This window comes from Lupinus angustifolius, chromosome LG07 (assembly GCF_001865875.1).
Source record: "Lupinus angustifolius cultivar Tanjil chromosome LG07, LupAngTanjil_v1.0, whole genome shotgun sequence".
NCBI classification, from domain to species: domain Eukaryota; kingdom Viridiplantae; phylum Streptophyta; class Magnoliopsida; order Fabales; family Fabaceae; genus Lupinus; species Lupinus angustifolius.
The window spans coordinates 2,617,799-2,635,441 of record NC_032015.1 but is presented as its reverse complement, the minus strand read 5'-3'; the positions used below and the strand labels follow the sequence as shown (position 1 = coordinate 2,635,441).

General features: G+C 33.2%; 4 protein-coding genes across 5 annotated transcripts; 1 reads left to right on the top strand and 3 right to left on the bottom strand.

Moving 5' to 3' along the window:
* Positions 187-1,406, bottom strand: LOC109352356 (probable CCR4-associated factor 1 homolog 9). The gene has a single exon (XM_019594310.1). The coding sequence runs from the start codon at positions 1,260-1,262 to the stop codon at positions 318-320; it is 945 nt and encodes a 314-aa protein (XP_019449855.1). The 5' UTR covers positions 1,263-1,406; the 3' UTR covers positions 187-317.
* On the top strand, positions 4,596-7,677 carry LOC109351736 (bifunctional nitrilase/nitrile hydratase NIT4A). Of its 2 annotated transcripts, none has more exons than XM_019593314.1 (5): positions 4,596-4,810; positions 5,093-5,272; positions 5,946-6,239; positions 6,343-6,624; positions 7,327-7,677. In XM_019593314.1, the coding sequence occupies exons 1-5, from the start codon at positions 4,669-4,671 to the stop codon at positions 7,476-7,478; spliced, it is 1,050 nt and encodes a 349-aa protein (XP_019448859.1). In that variant the 5' UTR covers positions 4,596-4,668; the 3' UTR covers positions 7,479-7,677. The 2 variants fall into 2 exon arrangements, with proteins under 2 accessions (XP_019448859.1, XP_019448860.1); XM_019593315.1 differs by lacking the exon at positions 7,327-7,677 and adding an exon at positions 6,758-6,958 and having other exon boundaries at positions 6,343-6,694.
* LOC109351735 (uncharacterized protein At5g41620-like) lies at positions 9,073-12,720 on the bottom strand. Its single transcript, XM_019593313.1, has 3 exons — positions 11,676-12,720; positions 11,464-11,586; positions 9,073-10,614 (listed from the first exon to the last, which is right to left on the bottom strand). The coding sequence occupies exons 1-3, from the start codon at positions 12,165-12,167 to the stop codon at positions 9,307-9,309; spliced, it is 1,923 nt and encodes a 640-aa protein (XP_019448858.1). The 5' UTR covers positions 12,168-12,720; the 3' UTR covers positions 9,073-9,306.
* On the bottom strand, positions 14,915-17,547 carry LOC109351737 (photosystem I subunit O-like). Its single transcript, XM_019593316.1, has 4 exons — positions 17,306-17,547; positions 17,147-17,225; positions 16,875-17,054; positions 14,915-15,172 (listed from the first exon to the last, which is right to left on the bottom strand). Exons 1-4 carry the CDS (start codon positions 17,379-17,381, stop codon positions 15,082-15,084), a joined length of 426 nt encoding a protein of 141 aa, XP_019448861.1. The 5' UTR covers positions 17,382-17,547; the 3' UTR covers positions 14,915-15,081.

Sequence of the window (17,643 nt, the reverse complement as noted above, 5' to 3'; positions counted from 1 at the left end):
AATAATCTACCAACAAGAACTGAAGTTCAATTTATATTGTGCTAATTCTTTCATAGAGAAATTATGCAGTGTGCTACTTATGACCTGGAACTTTCTTGATTACTATCTACCAAATTTCTGACTTTTCTTAATTAACAGACTAATAGATAGGCAATATGAAGGTAAAGTATAGAAGTCATAGTAATATACCAATAAATAATCAATAGAATTGTTATTTTATATATACTGAACTTTTCTGTTCAAATAATAAAACACAGGCACTCTTATTTGTTTACCGGGTATTAACAATGTGAACTAACCCTCAAAGGTATTCACGGTTAGAATAAAGCTTTCCTTAAAGTGATAATCTGAGGATTCAAGATATTGTAGTTAAAGTTCATTTGTGGGTAAAATCTATTTTTTCCACCACGATTAACCACCTTTTGATGAAATGCATATAACTCTAACCCGAACAACACTCTCGAACATTTTTTATGCCCACCCTTCACAAAATATGTGTCTCTAATCTTCTGAAATACATACCAAGTCAATAAACTGTCTGAACCGGCTTGATGACATTTTCCGACGACCCGATACACTTTGAGGGTTTCAGCCACTCGATTCAAACCACCATAAAGTGAGTCACAATAACGGATCATATGTTTAATATCATAAACCTTGTTCCCAAATATCCGTCTCACTGTCCATAAGAACTCATCCAACCTAGTCGGTAACTTCCTTTGTGTCAAAATTTTCACCAGATACCCAAAATCATGGGCACTGTGGAACGTGACCCAAGTCACAGCCTTATTGTAGAGGAGCCCAGAAGAAAGCATCATTGCAGCAAAGCGTGCAGAGTCAACACCGTCCACAACATTGCGCTCGAAATCAATACCTTGTCTACGGAGGAGAGCAATTGAATCAGGAGCGTGTTTGTCACGCACCACATCGAAGTCGCAGAAGTTGAATTGCCAGATAAAGCAGTTGTTGGTTCCAAGGTCAGGGAGTTTGCCACGTGCGTCAGAAAGAGTGAGGCCAACTTGGATGAGGTTGAGTTCGTCAACGTTCGCTTTTAGAAGGCGGTATTCATCCAAGGGATGCAGGTTCTGGTGTTGATAAGTTTTTGTGAGAACATGTTGGCTAAAAATAACACCAGGAAACTCAGTATCCATGGATACAAACGGATATTGACCGATGAGTTGACGGATGAGACTGAATTCAGATTCAAGATTGTTAGCCCACACTTCTCTGATCAAGACAGGTTTTGAATTTGGCTCTTCCATGTTATGTCTATTTTTTCCTTAGTAAAGAGTAGAGAAGTTAAGAAAAAACAAGACTTTAGATATGGTAAGTCGGATTTATGGGAAAGAGAAGAGTGTCCGTGGGTTTTTATACAATAGGAAAGATCGAGATGAGGTTGCATGGAAGGTGGGTTATTATGATAAATAAAAAATGATTGGATGATCCATTTGAATCTATGGGCATAGGTAAATTCAGTGTAATGAAGAAGAGTCCATGATACACAACAGATGTAGCCGCCAAAAGTGAACTAGAACGCGCAATCAACAAACTTGATTGAGTCAAATCATTTAATTTGGTCCTAATTCATATCCTCACTTTTGTTTTATATTATTTTAGAAGATTTCCAGTGAAATGCTAAAACTTCTCGAAGTAAAAAAGTCGTTTTTTTGTACATAGAAGTAAAAAAATCGTTTTTTTGTACGTAGAAGTAAAAGAACTCGTTTGATATAAAGAAATATATTATACTAATAAAAAATTATTAGAATATGGAAGTATTAGTTTTTGATTTTATTTGCCTAATATGTGAACGCAATTATACAATTTCTCACCCTCCAACTTTATCTGTAAAAAAAACATGTTTTTAGTGTGTAGGAAACTTTTGCCACATGATAATCCTAGATCGATGAAACAAAATGTATTTGTTGAAAATATTTGATATAAAAAAAAGCAAATATTGGAAATTGAAAGTCATTAATAAATCATCATGTAGCAGATTTAAAAAAATAATATCAAAAGTTGAAATCCAAATGACAAAATCAAATTCACATGCCAAAAGTAAAAAAAAAACAATTACTTTTATAATTCATATTAATATTTAGAGAATCTACCAATATAAATATCATTTCCTATCTCAAATAGTATTATTCTAACAAAAGAATTAATAAGTTTAAAATTTTAACATTTTACACACAAACCACCGTGTCAATAATAATGTAGATGCCTTTAACTTGGACACTAATTGTATGCAGATTAATCTATGTAACTGCAACTTTACTATTTATATACATTTAATTTGGTTTTCATTGGCACGCATCCTAGATTTGATGCTCTATTTCTTTCGTCTTTATCATGGATATTTTTAAGATTGAAATTTATATCAATTATTAATATAAAGATTTATACATAATCATCTATCATTTACCATTATTTATATTACTTTTTATAAAGCCAATTATAATTTAACATTTATACAGTATTAATGTATACAAATTTATAACTTCCTACACCTTTTTATGCTGAATTAGATATTAATTTTTTTCTATGTTAAAGAGTGTAATCTATCTAGAATATTAAGCTTGCGTTTGATATAATTATGTTTTTAAATTCAATTTATAAACTATAAGATTATAATTTGTGTTTATGTTTAGTTACGTTAGTTAAAAATTAAATATAAATTAATTTATTTTGTTTGAATAAGGTAAAGAAATTATTAATTTTTTTCTATATTAAAAGTGTAATCTACCTAGAATATTAAGTTTGTGTCTAATATAATTATGTTTTTAAATTCAGTTTATAAATGGTAAGATTATAAATCGTGTTTATGGTTGATTACCTTATTTGAAAACTAAATATAAATTAATTTATTTTGTTTGGGTAAGGTAAAAAATATATTTTATACATAGTAAATTATAAAAAAATTGTATAATGTTATTTGTTTATGTTATGATTACTTCAGTTGCTTTTTATACTATTTTTAATTATTATTTTTAATATTTACCATCATATATATTTTCACTATAAATTTTTAATATTGTATAAAATGCTAAAAATATAATAAAATAAAATACAAAATCAAAACCAATAAATAAATAATATTTATGTATACAATTACACAAAATAAATAATACATAAATTTCAAGTTTTATATAAAAGTTTTATAAGTTGTAGTGAAGATGTTAAGAGTTATGAAGTTTGGTGGAAGAGTAAGAAGGAGAAGAGATATGAAGTTATGATGAGGTAAAGTGGGAAGTCAAAAAATTGAAAAAAATAAGCTAACCAAAGATAAACCAACTCATAATTTTAAAACTTATACTTTTGGCTTTATTTTTAAAAAAAGTGAATTTATAATTTCATCTAGTTTACAAACATACATAATTTATATTTTCAACTTATCTTTTAAAAAATAAGCAAAATCTACAACAACAAAAAAATAAGCCATACCAAATATGGGCTAACTAGGTTACAAAAGTTATCCCTAACAGTGGATTGACTAATTAATACAATAAGATTATTTTTCACTTTTACTTGTTAACCAGAAGCCAAAAGTTTCTAGATAAAGATTTTCTTTTTATACATGGATTTAACACTTTATGTAATATATGTATATTTATATGAATGAGGTTGAAAATTGTTATAAAATGAGATAAACATAATATATATTTAAAATTACCTGAAAGGTATCAAGGATTGTCTTAACGGTTTAAGTTTTACAGTATAATTTTTATGAACCAAAATGTATAATTAAAGAGTGTACATTCAACCCATGAAGTACAAATTACATTGAGAACTGAGAAGTGGAAAGTGAACTTAACAACATGAGCATAAAGACGTAACTAACATATTTACAGTGCCATTTTCTGTACCATCACTGCTTCTACACTGATGCAGTTGTTTCTGGAGACGCTGCACAAGCTCATTTAGTCGTCCAATATTTTTCTATTGCACTGAAATAATCTGTGGCAAGCAACGCCAAATTATGAAATGTATATAAGAAATATATAACTTTGATGAGCCAACATAAGACTCTCGTTTCCAGTGTGATTAAATTTGTTTTAAGGTAAAGAAAGAATGAAACATAATTTAAGAAAACAGGGACATGATACCTAATCACAAGCGCAACACCTGCATATGATTCCAATGACAGCAATAAAATGGTATGTTACAAAAACACAATTAATTTGTAAAATGATAACAGGGAAAATCCCACCTTTGTTGCAAAACAATTTGGGAACTGAGGTTAGTTAATTTTTTCGCCAAAATTGGAAACTCATTCTAGTCAAATGATTAAGTAAGATCAAAACTAAATGAAATTAAGAGTGAAATAATGAATTTTTATTTTTTGGGTAACAGGGTGAGAATATTTTCAACTCTCCATATAAAAAGTGACATATTTATAAAGTGATTGAAGTCTATTTTAAAATTGAGAACTAATCTCCTTAACGGAAATGTAATTTATTTTACATTCTCAGTAAATCATCTATACTTAATTTGCTAACTACCATTGATACAAATCAATGATGGATGATGTGTTGATAGTATAAAAAACTTTACACTGTCGGTGTATAAATTTTAAACTTTTTATATAAATAGTTACACAATAAATGCAATTAACATTCTGAGACACAAAACAGCAAAATAGAAAAGCAGAGTGGAATTTGAGAAAAAAACATGGCACTTGTGACAACTCCAACAGTGAACGATGGGCCTTTGTTCGCCGAGGTTAACATGAGTTCTGATTTCAACGCCCCTACTGTCCGAGCCACCGTTGTTCAGGCTTCCACAATCTTCTATGACACTCCCGCCACTTTAGGTCCCTTTACCTATTTCTCTTTAACTATCATCTCTTTCTTTAAATATCTCATCTTTTTATGTATCTGTCTTTAAATAACCATCTGGGGTAATTCAAAGTAGTGCAAGTGACAATCTTTTGGTTTTATAGCTTAGTTTTCTGAGTGCCCTTTGTTTTATTATTGGGTGTTGGTGTTTCATTTTGAGCAGCACTGTTGTTTGTGGTGTAAATTGAAACTAGAATGTTGAATTGTTGGTTTTGTATTGATTTCTGAATCCTGATTGCTGATGATTTTGTATTCAGATAAGGCTGAGAGGTTGCTGGCTGAAGCAGCTAGCTATGGAGCACAGATTGTTGTGTTTCCAGAAGCATTTATAGGTGGCTATCCGCGTGGTTCTAATTTTGGTGTTTCTATCGGAAATCGCACTGCTAAGGGTAAGGAAGATTTCCGCAAGTATCATTCTGCAGCCATTGATGTTCCTGGTAAGAGCCAAGATCATAGACTCACGGTTTAATTTTGTTAGAATAACATCTTTTAATTCCCAGTGGTGTGTGTTGTAAATTTGATCAAAACACAAATGAACAATTCTAACATAAAAGGTAAACATTGATAATGGATCCTCTCATGTCATTTTGTTTATCTTTGTGGTCATGTAGAAGAGAGATAGACAAAAAGGGATTTTATTAGAGAGCTCAGTCAAAATTGGTAATTTTCATTCATAACTTTAGGGCCTATCTCTATCCAACACTAAGATTTACTACTACTGTTGAAAAATATCAAGTGGTTGCTTTATTTGTTCATACAAGGCATTAGCATGCTCACACTACTTTATCTAGTCTGATAATTACGACGTATAACATCTAATTTGGTATGTTCATACAAGGCATTAGCATGATCACCATGACTTATTTTGTTCTTCCTGGTTACCCTTGCATAAAGATAATGTTAAATTACTAACAGTTAACGTTGAAGGGGTGACTGGAAAGAAAAAACAGTTCATGGTGACTACTTGACAAAGTTTAGGGGATTTTTATGGACTTTTCCCGATTTTTTTAATATAGTTTCATTTCTCAAGTTTTTACACTTGTTGACTCTAATTGACCCATATTACTGCAAGAACACAGGATTGAACTAACATATCTTGAATTGTTGCAGGTCCTGAAGTGGACAGATTGGCAGCATTGGCTGGGAAGTATAAAGTATATTTAGTGATGGGTGTGATAGAGAGGGATGGCTACACACTTTATTGCACTGTTCTCTTCTTTGGTGCTCAAGGCCGTTACCTAGGAAAGCACAGAAAGCTCATGCCAACAGCGTTGGAGCGGATTATCTGGGGATTCGGGGATGGATCAACAATCCCTGTGTTTGAAACTCCCATTGGAAAAATAGGGGCTGCCATTTGTTGGGAGAACAAAATGCCACTGTTAAGAACAGCAATGTATGCTAAAGGTTAGAACTCTACATATTGGATTTTCACCTTTCAATTTCATGCTATGTTGTATGACCAACTTTACACGAGCGCATTTAAAAGTGCTTATGCTTTGTTTACCAGGTGTAGAGATATATTGTGCCCCTACGGCTGATTCCAGGGAGGTGTGGCAAGCATCAATGACCCATATTGCTCTTGAAGGTGGATGTTTTGTTTTGTCAGCAAACCAATTCTGTAGAAGGAGGGATTACCCACCCCCTCCGGAGTATGTATTTGAAGGCACAGAAGAGAACCTAACACCAGATTCTGTTGTATGTGCCGGGGGTAGTGTCATTATATCACCATCAGGGGCTGTTCTAGCTGGACCAAGTTATGAGGGGGAGGCACTAATATCAGCAGATCTAGGTATGTTATGGCTGTCTTATATTTAATCATGCTGCTTGGGCTGTGTTACATTGTTCAGAAGGAGTATTAGTTTCTTCGACGATGTCCAGACTCCAGAAGCAGAGAATCACTGGCAATTGGATGCTGCAATCAGTTTGCCATTCTGGTATCCAGCATGTTTCTGGTATCATATGCTAGATTGTAGGAAATGTGATAGGAGCTCAGCGAGCTTCGGCTTTAGGAGAGTGTTATTATGCTTTGAGTTTCGTTAGATTTGTAGTTTTGGTGTGGTGCTTATACTGGCTGTATCACACTAACACTTGAACTAGGTTGTTATTAAATAGGTTTTAGGTCTTTGTATTATTTATTGCACCCCTCTTCATGGTACTTGTCCTCCTTTTTCAACTTACCCTATCAAGTATATCCATATAAAAAGAGCTAAAACAACAAAATGGACAGATTAATTAACAGTGGACCTCGTTGAGGTTGTTTGGTTCAACAAATTTATCAATTATGAAACATGATTTAGTTTGTTTTTAAACTTAAAAGGACGCCAAACTGTACCCTATCACCACATTACCTTACCTGACACTACGAGTCTATGAGAGTCTTTACAAGTATGGCAAGACGTTAGGACTAATAATGTCTCTTGGGCTCCCTTAAATGTCTTCTATGATGGACTACTTCCATATTGCATTCTGATGGCTGAATATGTTTTCACAGATCTTGGAGAAATAGCAAGAGCTAAGTTTGATTTTGACGTGGTCGGACACTATTCAAGGCCTGAAGTTCTCAGCTTGGTTGTCAAGGACCATCCAACAAACCCAGTTACTTTTACATCAGCATCCACAAAAATTGAAGACAAGACAAAGTAATTTCTTCCCTTCATGATCACTAACTTCTCTGTCATCCTTGTATGCTAACAGTTATTGTATCTTCGGTTTAACCTTATTTGGGTGGTACCTAATTCAACAAAAGTACTTGCATTTTGGTCTTGTTTAGAATAACTCGTTACAAAACTTTGGGAACTCATATATGCTATTCTTGCCTTATTGTAATAAGCTAAAGTTGAAATTTATGAAAATAAGTCTTTGCATCAAACTTATCCAAAAATGTTCAAATATATAGAAAAATCTTTGGTGGAGTTGCAGGAAATATACTGTATTTGTAACTCACCTGAATGAAGCAGAGTCTGAGTCTTGAAATGTGTGTAAATGCATTTTCCTTTTGTTAACATGGGTTTGTGGTCTAAATAGTGGTGCTAAGAGAGTTTAGTCCGCATTTATTGGTTAATAATTTTTCATCTTCAATTACCCAACTTCTCAGCATTGGCCACATAGAATTTAAAGACTAAAAATCAAGTTTACTGAAGGAGAAATAGTTGAATTTACAAGTATGTATAATGTACTGAATTAAGTGTATGTTTAGTCTTTCTTTTCTCTACACTATGTTAATGCTGTTACTGGTAGCGAAGCATTGTTTGGAATTGAGTATTCATTATTCAAGATCAAAGTGTACCATCAACTAGTTATATGCTTGGTATTTAAGTTTTTTCTTAGCACGTATCATTTCCTTCATAAACGTTTATTAATCATTGGAATATTGAATACAAACATCATTAGGAATCACTTTAGGAATCTGAAAATCCAAGCCTTCATTATTTCTAGACTTCCTCCGCAGACTAAATGTGCTAGGAATATAAGATTCTTTGGTTCATATACATTCCAGTGTATGAGGAACAATCAGGCATTCACACTTCCAATCAAATAGCACCTACGTCATTATTGGCCATTAAATATAAGTAATATAAATAATAGTTTAAAATATATGCATTCTCAGTATAAAGTTTTTTACATTGTCGAGTCAATGGTAGTTAGTATATGAATGGTGGATGATTTGCTGACAGTGTAAAAAACACTTACACCGTCAATGTATATATATTAAATCCTATAACAAAAAATACAAATCTGTCAAATTATATGAAACATATGGCCCTACACGATAGTTGGTTAGCCTAGAGACAAGGTACATAATTGAAATATTTGAATCGTTGGAGTTGGATGTATCCAATAATAATGCTGCTTGCTATCTGTCTGTCAAGCAGGATGTCCTGGATTCACGACCACTACTATATGTTTTTTAAATGTCAGAACTATACATCTCAAATATAATTGTGACCTTATATTTTGTTTACCAAATGACCCAATATTCAAATAGGAAGATTTATCACATATTTGGATTATATTGTGGCACCCTTGAGGTTATAATGATAGGAAGTATTGTTAGTTAGGATAAGGTATAGACTAGTTGCTTAGTGTGTGAAATGAGTTCCATCAAGAAATTACATATTTGAGAAAATGTGGTTACTTGTGTTGGAACATGATTTTAGATTTCAAACCATGTTTTAAACAGAATTGGGAAAGACTTTATCCCATAGATTGCAAACAAGATGCTCTTAGTCACATAAAATGAAAGTAAAGCCAGAAGTAGCTATGTATAAAATGTTGTATGCGATTCTATTCAGTATTTACATTTTTCTTGTTATAGCTTTAACAGTTAACACATACCAATGATAAACCTTGAACATATTCAACATAAGAAAAACTCTGGAAAGAAAGCATTTACATATTGGAATAGAAATAGTGCATGATATCTATGATACTAACTATCAAAACTCTCTTAACATTCAGATTTTCTAGCTTCTTACTTCAAATTTTCACCCTCCAAGACAAGAGAATTTCCCCCAGCTTCACCAGTATACTGCATAATTAATGATCGATCATTCCTGGGAACAGGATTGGAACATGACATAGAGTCTTGAGGACCGATCATAGAGCTATAGCTCTCGGTTTCATCATCGTCATCTTGTATCTGAGGGCGTGAGAGAATTTTGGTTGAGCTTTCCAGATCAAAATGATGAGAACTTTCCTGAATAGATATACCAAAGTCACTCTTCCCACAACAGGTTGTTCCTTTGTTAAAGCAAATATTTCCCCACTGAATTATCTCAGACAAAGATTTCCTCCCTATACTTTCTTTGTCGACTGAAACTCTTTTTGAGTCATCTTGAGCAACATTTCCATGAGCAAAGCTCCACTTGAAGCCGCTACTATCATCGTCCAGTTTTAATTCAATGGAATGAAGGTCGCTGCCGTCATCCGATTCATCTCTTTCATGCTCCTCACCATCTTTAGCAGTCAAATCATCCTCCTTCTCTGCATTTTGGAATCTTCCATTGAATTCATTGAAATAAGACACGAGATCCTTTATTCTCATGAAATCTGGTGAAACATCCCCTTTCTCGTCTTCTTTAGTTCTCATATAAACCTCAAGTTCATTTCTCACCTTCTCTAGGACAGCATTTTTCTCCTCAAATTGATATTTAGCCTCTGAAAGCTTCATCTGGACTCTCTCCTCACGCAAAACATCTGCTAGCTGAAGCATCTCCCTCTCCTTTTCCACCTCTTCTTGAGCTTTAGCTGACTCTCTTTTTAGTTCCTGTACCCGAGCTCTGTCTTCTCCAATACCCCTGGCTAGTTCATCGCAAGTTTGCTCCATAATCTCTTTTGCACGCTTTTCCCTTTCAAGCTCTTTTGACAGTTTTAAATGTGAAGCTTTTACATTAGCCATTTCTGTGGCAATCTTCTTATTCAACCTTTCGGTTTGCCTTCTTAGCTTCTTCTCCACCTCAAGCTCTTCTGCTACATTTTTAATGGCTTCGTGAATCTTTTCTCGCTCTCTTTTTTTCCAAGCAGCCCTTTCTTCTGCAAACTGCTTCATGACATGCTCAATGCCATTCTGGCTTGAGTCTTGTTCTCTGATGAGTTGATCAATTTGGTGGCAGACCCGATCGAGTTCACTACCTAGAGCCAGGATGAGGGACATACTTGATGACTGCTGCTCCCTATGGCACACTTGATTTAACACCTTTAGAAGCTTCTTTGATGTAGATAGGCCACTTCTAGATTCCTTCAGACGGTTCTTCTTGTTCCTTTGCTGATTTTCTGCCTCCTGCAATTCAAATCGCCAACACGTTTAGTTCAGTTTCATGCTTCCCAGCAACAGGATATGAAAAGATTAAGAAATAATTATGTCCAATGAAATTTTGAATTAACCAACAAGATCTTATATGTTCTAGCCTGATGTTAATTTATCAGAGTGCATGAGAAGGAGATTAAGAAAATATTATAAAGGGCGGCCTAGTGCACAAGGCTCTCACCTAGTGAGATATGGGGATAACGGATGTACGCAACCTTATCCCCACAAGAGAATATATTGTTTCCAGGATTTGAACTTGTGGTCCCAAGGCAAACAACCTTACATCGGTGTCAATGATCACCCTCTAGATTAAGAAATCACTATGTACAATAAAATTTTGAATTAATCAATAAGATCTTATACGCTTTTACCTGGTGTTAAATTTTCAGAGAGCATAATAGCAGTTTCATCTTAAACTAAAAGATGAGACTAGCAATTTATTAGAAGAGCTATAAGGTCTCATTTGTTACTTCACATCTGGATAATTTTCACCCTTCATCATAAGTTGTCTTACCACATTTCCTGGTGTAAGGTGTTTCTTAATAATGTGTATAAAGCATTATTTATTCTATATAAGGTGGAAGTGGAACTAACTATAATCAGACAATGAAAACATTGAGATATGGTATTATGTATGTGTAAGCATGTGCAACATTACTCTGTTATTGTCCATCTTCCTGTTAATTCATTAAATAAACCACCACCACCCAAATAAAAATAGGTAAATAAATGGATTATCAATGACATTATGAAAATGAATCTAATGACAGGTATGTATACGACACTTCTAATTTGTTTGATAAATTACTTTAGACACTCTACCTCAGTAAAACATGCACTGCTATGAGAATCAAGACCCTTCAAATAGTAATCACCCGAGTGATGTTGATGAGATAAAGCTGAAACTCTTCTTTTGCAGCCATCACCTTCAAACCCTTTCATTCTCTGCACAATCAAATGCAAAAGCCTTTATTCCAGACCCAACCAACCAATACAGATTAAGAAAAAAAATGATACCTTGACATGAATTTTACCTCTGATGTAGGACTATGTGATGGATCTGACATATGTGGTCGAAACAAACCCGATCCGGACATGCTCACAACCTTTTCTCTGCTTCTGATCATAGTTTCCTTGTAGCTTCTCATTTTGTCAACTTCAAAATCCTTCTTGGTCCTTGAAGGAGGTAAATCATTGATTTCCCACAGTGTAGCAGCTAGTTTTCTAGCTGAAACAGAAGAAACTTCCTTGTCCTTAAAGGGTATCCCAGAAGAATGCAAAGGTTGTTGAGTGGCCATAGAAGGTGAATTTGACTTAGTCATCCACATGGGTAGTACTGGTGTTCTAGTCCCTCCTTTCTTCCCTACCAAAATTGCTCTTTTGAAACGATATCTTCTTCTTCTAACCAAAGAGGACGAAGAGGAAGAAGAACAACCTCGTTTCCTTATCTTGTTGTAGCTGTTGTTGTTCTCTTTAAGAACCTGAACTTCGTTAAGGTTGTTTGTCTGAATCTGACACGAGGGCATGGTGATGAAAAAATTGAATACTGAACTTGCGTGATTTACATGAAGATTTTGGACACGGGATAAGGCAAGTTACTTAGTTGCACAAAGTTCGAATATGGTGCTAGTTAAAGTGGTGGTCGGATTAATAAATTAATATTTTTTTGTGAAGATATGAGAATGGAACTATTAGGCCTTGGATTTAGCAAAGTGGGTCATGAAAGATCTTTCTTTCTTTCTTCTTCTTCTGCTACTGGTGCTACTTTCTACTTTTCTTTCTATTGGGACTAATGATTTGAATGTCTAAAGTGGTTTGAAGACCAAAGAAAGTGGAACATGTCAAAAAATGGAAATAAAAATGGAAGCTTTAACTTGAGTTGTGTTGGGTTTGAGAAATCTCGTGAGAGGGAAAGAAAAAGTGAGAGAAAAAGAAATGGCAAACACAGTTTTGAAACTTTAATGTTTATTAGTCATTTGATTCATTTGAAGAAAAAGAAAAGGCTTTAAAAGAAGAGAAGAGAGGAGGTGGTGGACACGTGCGTTCAATCAGGGATTGTGAATTGTGATAAAACTTGAATGTTCAAAGAAACGTCCACACTAATAGCATGTGTAAGTTAGTATGTTCTTAATTATTCATATTGATGAGTTTAATGTCTTGATTCTATGCATTGTATTAAATGATTCGTTCGTTTCCTATAATTTATTGCACTTAACCCTGACCTCACATGGAATGTTCCTCAAATCTGTCTATTGCAGACTTCGGACGTCATCTATAACACTATTTTATTGTTGCTGTAAACAAAGTATAATAATTAGGCCGATCCCAATAATCTTTTTTATGTAGTATGATACTGCTACAAATATGGTTATTATATCAACCGTTTTTTTTATCTTTAAAGTTAAGAAGATTCACATCATTACCCTTAATTCTAGAGAAATTCAATGATTTAAATTAGTAAGTAGATCTATACCATTAGATTTTTCTAGAATTGATGATTATGATGTGTAATAAATTTTAAAAATTTACTCTTAAAGTAAGTGGGTCCCTACTTAATATTATATAATGTAAAAATTTGTCATGAACAAGTTAAAATATTAAAAGATATGAAAAGGATTGTATAATTGATAACAAAGAAAGTTAATTATTGTGAAGAGGATGTTCTGGTGCATTGAATGCTAAGTTATGAAGGATGGCTATAATTGTCTCCGTAATTTGATGGTCAACAAACTTGAGAGTTGAGAGGGAGTTAACCCCAAGATTAGAGTAAAATTAAGATGGTAGATTATATTAAAGTTCAGAAGAAAAAGCAGGTGAAATAACCCTACCCAAGCAAAGTACAAAAGCAAGATGTGCTTAACCAAAAGTTTTCTTAATCTTCAAATTAGGCACATTATATAGTATTGTTTTTAAAATATCTACATAACAAAATGAAAAAATGAAGAAAATAAATACTGCCACAAATAAACTTGAAAAATTAACATACAATCAAATATTTATGATTGTTCGAAAAAGAAAAGGAATATATTTGTAGTCTCTAGGATGATTTTGATTTTAGTTTTTATATAAAAATTGGTTTTATACCCTTCAAAAGTTTAAATACCTAAATATAATCTTCAATATTAAGCCGCTTCTTCTAAGTGCAACCGTGGTTTGCTTGATGCTACTACATAAATGATACATCTATGTGATAATAGGACTAGAGAGTATTTTAAGAATACCAACAAATATGCCTATGTTTTTCATTTTTGGGTAACAATAAGAACTAAAAAAATTAAGGTAGCTCTCACAAATTATATTAATTTAGATTAAATTTAAATTTAAAGTGAAATAATTTTGGCTTAGATCTTTTATTCTAAATAAAGTTTTGTAAAAATATTAGGTGTAATGCTTAACATGCCTCTAGATACTTGGGGTATGTAATTTTGGTTAGTACTCCAATGTGTATTTCTGCATCTACTCTAAATCAAATATATCCATAAGTCACTTGCTTAATTCACAAACTCACAAGTCACAAAAACATACTAAAGAAGTGATCGAGGTGGGTCAGCAACAAACGGTTCAATGTTTGTGAAATCATGGATGGATGCCCTTTTCACAAAATCTTATGGTCATAAAACACCGTGCCTGATGCATGGAGGGTACTATGGCCCCACCATGGTTGTTTTGTCTATTTTTTCTACATGAACATACATTGGACTTGTGGTATCACTTGGAGATTCGACCGTTATGTTGTAACTATGCCAGAACATGCACAGCTATTACTACATTCATACCAAGTTTATCTTCTTTTATGAAGCCTTCATCTTTTATCACTTACTTTTACTTCATTTGTGTAAGGTCCCAATATATTCCTTAGATATACCCCAAAGGATAGAAGTGAGAGTTTTTTGTAGGGGAAGGAAAACAGGTTTAAACAAAACAGAGTTTTCACTTTTCACTCACCTAATTTAGTTACCAATTGGCAATTGTATTTGAAGTTGGTGGGAAGCATTATTGCTTTTGCTAGATAAGAAACTGATAGTAAGTAAAATAGTTTTGGAATTATGCTTAGGGGGCTATAACATGATTGAAGTTCAAAGAAAATAAAGTAGGAGTATCATTTGTCAATCTTTCATCGTTCACATGGTCATGTTAAGGAATGTCCTTATTTTAAACATTGCCAACAGGGTACGAAAGATTCCACGGATGATTGGTTTTTTGTTGCATAACAATAATTATAGATTAGCGTCTTTGAAAAATTGCAGGACTAATAACTGGCCCATTGACGAGGAATGAACAAGGACAATAATAGAAATAATAAGATACAACATTATTGAGGTGATATTACACAGATTTTTCCTAGGAAGATGAAAAGGGTAGCAAGAGTTAAACATTGTAGATTACACAAGGCGTAAGAAAAATAAAGAGAAAAGTAAAATAGAACGTAAAGTTAGGAATTCAAAAGTATTTATCAGTCCTTCCCTTGAAGCCAATTTGGCCAAAAGTGAGGGTTATAAACAGCCCCAGGTGCCACGTAACCAGCCATAACCTGCACATAACGTTTGCATCATTTATTAAGTCTTACCATAAAAGTTAAAAAAGAAAAATATATACACTATTAGAATTTATATGCAATTAAATACGTAATATATAATCAACTTATTGAATATTCTAGCATCACTGGTCCCATGGTGTATTGGGCAGGACTTTGGAGTCTGGACACTGGATCCAGTTGTCAAAGTCTCGGTGGGAACCTTATTCACAATTTAGCCATTTTATAACGGATTTAATATGCCCACTGTTTTTACCATTGTTAGTAAATCATCCACCATTGATTTGTTAACCATCATTGACTATCAAATAAAAGTAATACAAATCAATAGTGGATGATGGGCTGACAGTTTAAAAAACTTTACCCTGTCAGTACACATATTTTAAACTATTTTATAACTACATAACTTACACAAGCCGTCCTTTAAAAATTTGATATTTATTTGTTCTATATTACTGGAATTTTACCAAATTTCTTTTATATTTATATCTTAAATGTACTTTTAATCCTTCTACTTTAGCTCTATAATGGTTTAGGTCCCCCAAACTATTTTTTTGTGTCAATGATAGTCATCGACCTTTTCAATTATGCAACTTTACTTATTCTAGCTTTAATAACTATTGTGTACTAATATATTGTGTATTTCATTAAAACTATTAACATAATAATTAGAATTTCTGAATATATTAAATCCCATCTTATTTTTATAAGGCACGTGTCAAGTTGTCAAACTAAGTCAAGCAGCATTTAAAAAGTAATTGTTTTTTAATTTTAATTTGAAATATAATTGTATTGAGGATATTTAAAATATAATTTTATTGAGGATAATCTGAAATATAATTAAATTCAATTTTATAATAAACCTGTGTCCGGTACATTAGTACAAGATAATTTGACTATTTATTAACAACTCATACGGTAAATTAACTGAAAGTGCATTTAAGCATATGTTTATGTACTTCTCATCAAGGGAATTCAAACTAATCCTTTTCGAGTCATAAGAGAATAATAAGGTGATTTTTGTCTCTCTGGACAAAGTTTTTCCATACACGATAAGAATTGAATCCTTGATTTCATGTTTAAGAAAATCACTTATAATCAAGTGTGGCTAGGTTGTTACGTCTCCTTTTCGAACTACAACAAAAATTGGATATCAACTTAGGGGATTGAAAACCATACATGGTGATTATAATTAAAAGTTTACTTATTAGTCACATGGTCACTAAAACAATTATGTGCATATATCTTTCAATCTTGGTCATTTAAATAAAATCAAATAATTCATATATTTTGTTCTCAATTTTTACAATAACAAATGTTCCCATTTGCATCACTTTCTCAACCTAAGTACCTAATTGAACAAATAACTACTCTACAATGAGATTGGAGTGTGGGTTACATAGATCTAAAAAATGGGCTGAGAATGTTTCACCAGCCTTCGCAGTATGGGCCGTAGTCCACTTTTCCCATGTTTTCCTTCAAAAATTAATATTCGGACTTTTCCTAAGGCCCTAATATTTTTAGGACTTTGTCCAGCAGTCACTGTGTTTTTAAGACTATCCCTTTATATTAAAATAAGCAACCCGAGACGTGAACTATAAGTAATTGAAAAAAAAACAAGTTCGGATGATGAAACAGCTCTAGAAGTAATTGATAGTAGAACTAAGGAATGAAAGAAAAAGAAGTGTTTGAGAGTTACCAAAATGGTGAAGCAAGAGCAGGAGGAGTGGGGAAATGAGCAAGCTCAGAACCAATGCTATCAAAGAAGAGGCCACTGAGACTGTTACCATTTATAGCTGGAATGCTTGATGGTGCAAGCCAACCAATCAACCCAAACCCAATCACATTGAAATCCCTCCTCAGCCAATCCCTCTGGAAGCTTCCATTATCAAACAAATCACAATTATCATAACCATTTATTCACTCTATAATAAAACAAACATTTAATAACTTATAAGTACTTAAAGTTACCATGTAACCCTCCCCCTATCTCCCACTGCCATAGTTTGCCTCAAAGGGTTCCTAGCACTCACTTTGGATTTACAAAACCCTGAAAACACATTCAAACAAACTCGTATTATATCATGTTTTAATATTATTGCATCAATCATGCGTTAATTTTATACATACCTGAGGTGAGACGTGATGAGGTGGATGAAAGCGATGCACCACCGAGTCCTGCGACGGTCGCAAAAGTTGTTGCCATCTTCTCTCAAGATTCAGGATCGAGGAATGTCGTACGAAGCTTCGGAAAATGAATTATGATATAACCAAGTTTGTGGTGGTGGATTTTTGGTTCCTATTATTATTATATTCTACCGAATAGAATCCTTCGATTTAGATTTGGATTGCGTTTGCGTGGATACGGTTTTTTTTACTCAATAACGTTGTGCCACATTGGAAATATATGGATAAAGTGGGGTCTACGTAATCCCTTGGCAATAGCAGTGCTTAGCGAGTTAGCGTGC

Excerpts from the sequence above, each read along its gene's own strand:
- LOC109352356 (XM_019594310.1), bottom strand. The coding sequence starts at position 1,262 with ATGGAAGAGCCAAATTCAAAACCTGTCTTGATCAGAGAAGTGTGGGCT.
- LOC109351736 (XM_019593314.1), top strand. The coding sequence starts at position 4,669 with ATGGCACTTGTGACAACTCCAACAGTGAACGATGGGCCTTTGTTCGCC. Across the intron at positions 4,811-5,092 it reads TGACACTCCCGCCACTTTAG|ATAAGGCTGAGAGGTTGCTG; the intron begins GTCCCTTTACCT and ends TTTTGTATTCAG. Across the intron at positions 5,273-5,945 it reads TGCAGCCATTGATGTTCCTG|GTCCTGAAGTGGACAGATTG; the intron begins GTAAGAGCCAAG and ends GAATTGTTGCAG.
- LOC109351735 (XM_019593313.1), bottom strand. The coding sequence starts at position 12,167 with ATGCCCTCGTGTCAGATTCAGACAAACAACCTTAACGAAGTTCAGGTT. Across the intron at positions 11,587-11,675 it reads CACATAGTCCTACATCAGAG|AGAATGAAAGGGTTTGAAGG; the intron begins GTAAAATTCATG and ends TTGATTGTGCAG. Across the intron at positions 10,615-11,463 it reads GCAGTGCATGTTTTACTGAG|GAGGCAGAAAATCAGCAAAG; the intron begins GTAGAGTGTCTA and ends TTTGAATTGCAG.
- LOC109351737 (XM_019593316.1), bottom strand. The coding sequence starts at position 17,381 with ATGGCAACAACTTTTGCGACCGTCGCAGGACTCGGTGGTGCATCGCTT. Across the intron at positions 17,226-17,305 it reads CTCATCACGTCTCACCTCAG|GGTTTTGTAAATCCAAAGTG; the intron begins GTATGTATAAAA and ends ATGTGTTTTCAG. Across the intron at positions 15,173-16,874 it reads GCTCTTGCTTCACCATTTTG|GTTATGGCTGGTTACGTGGC; the intron begins GTAACTCTCAAA and ends CGTTATGTGCAG.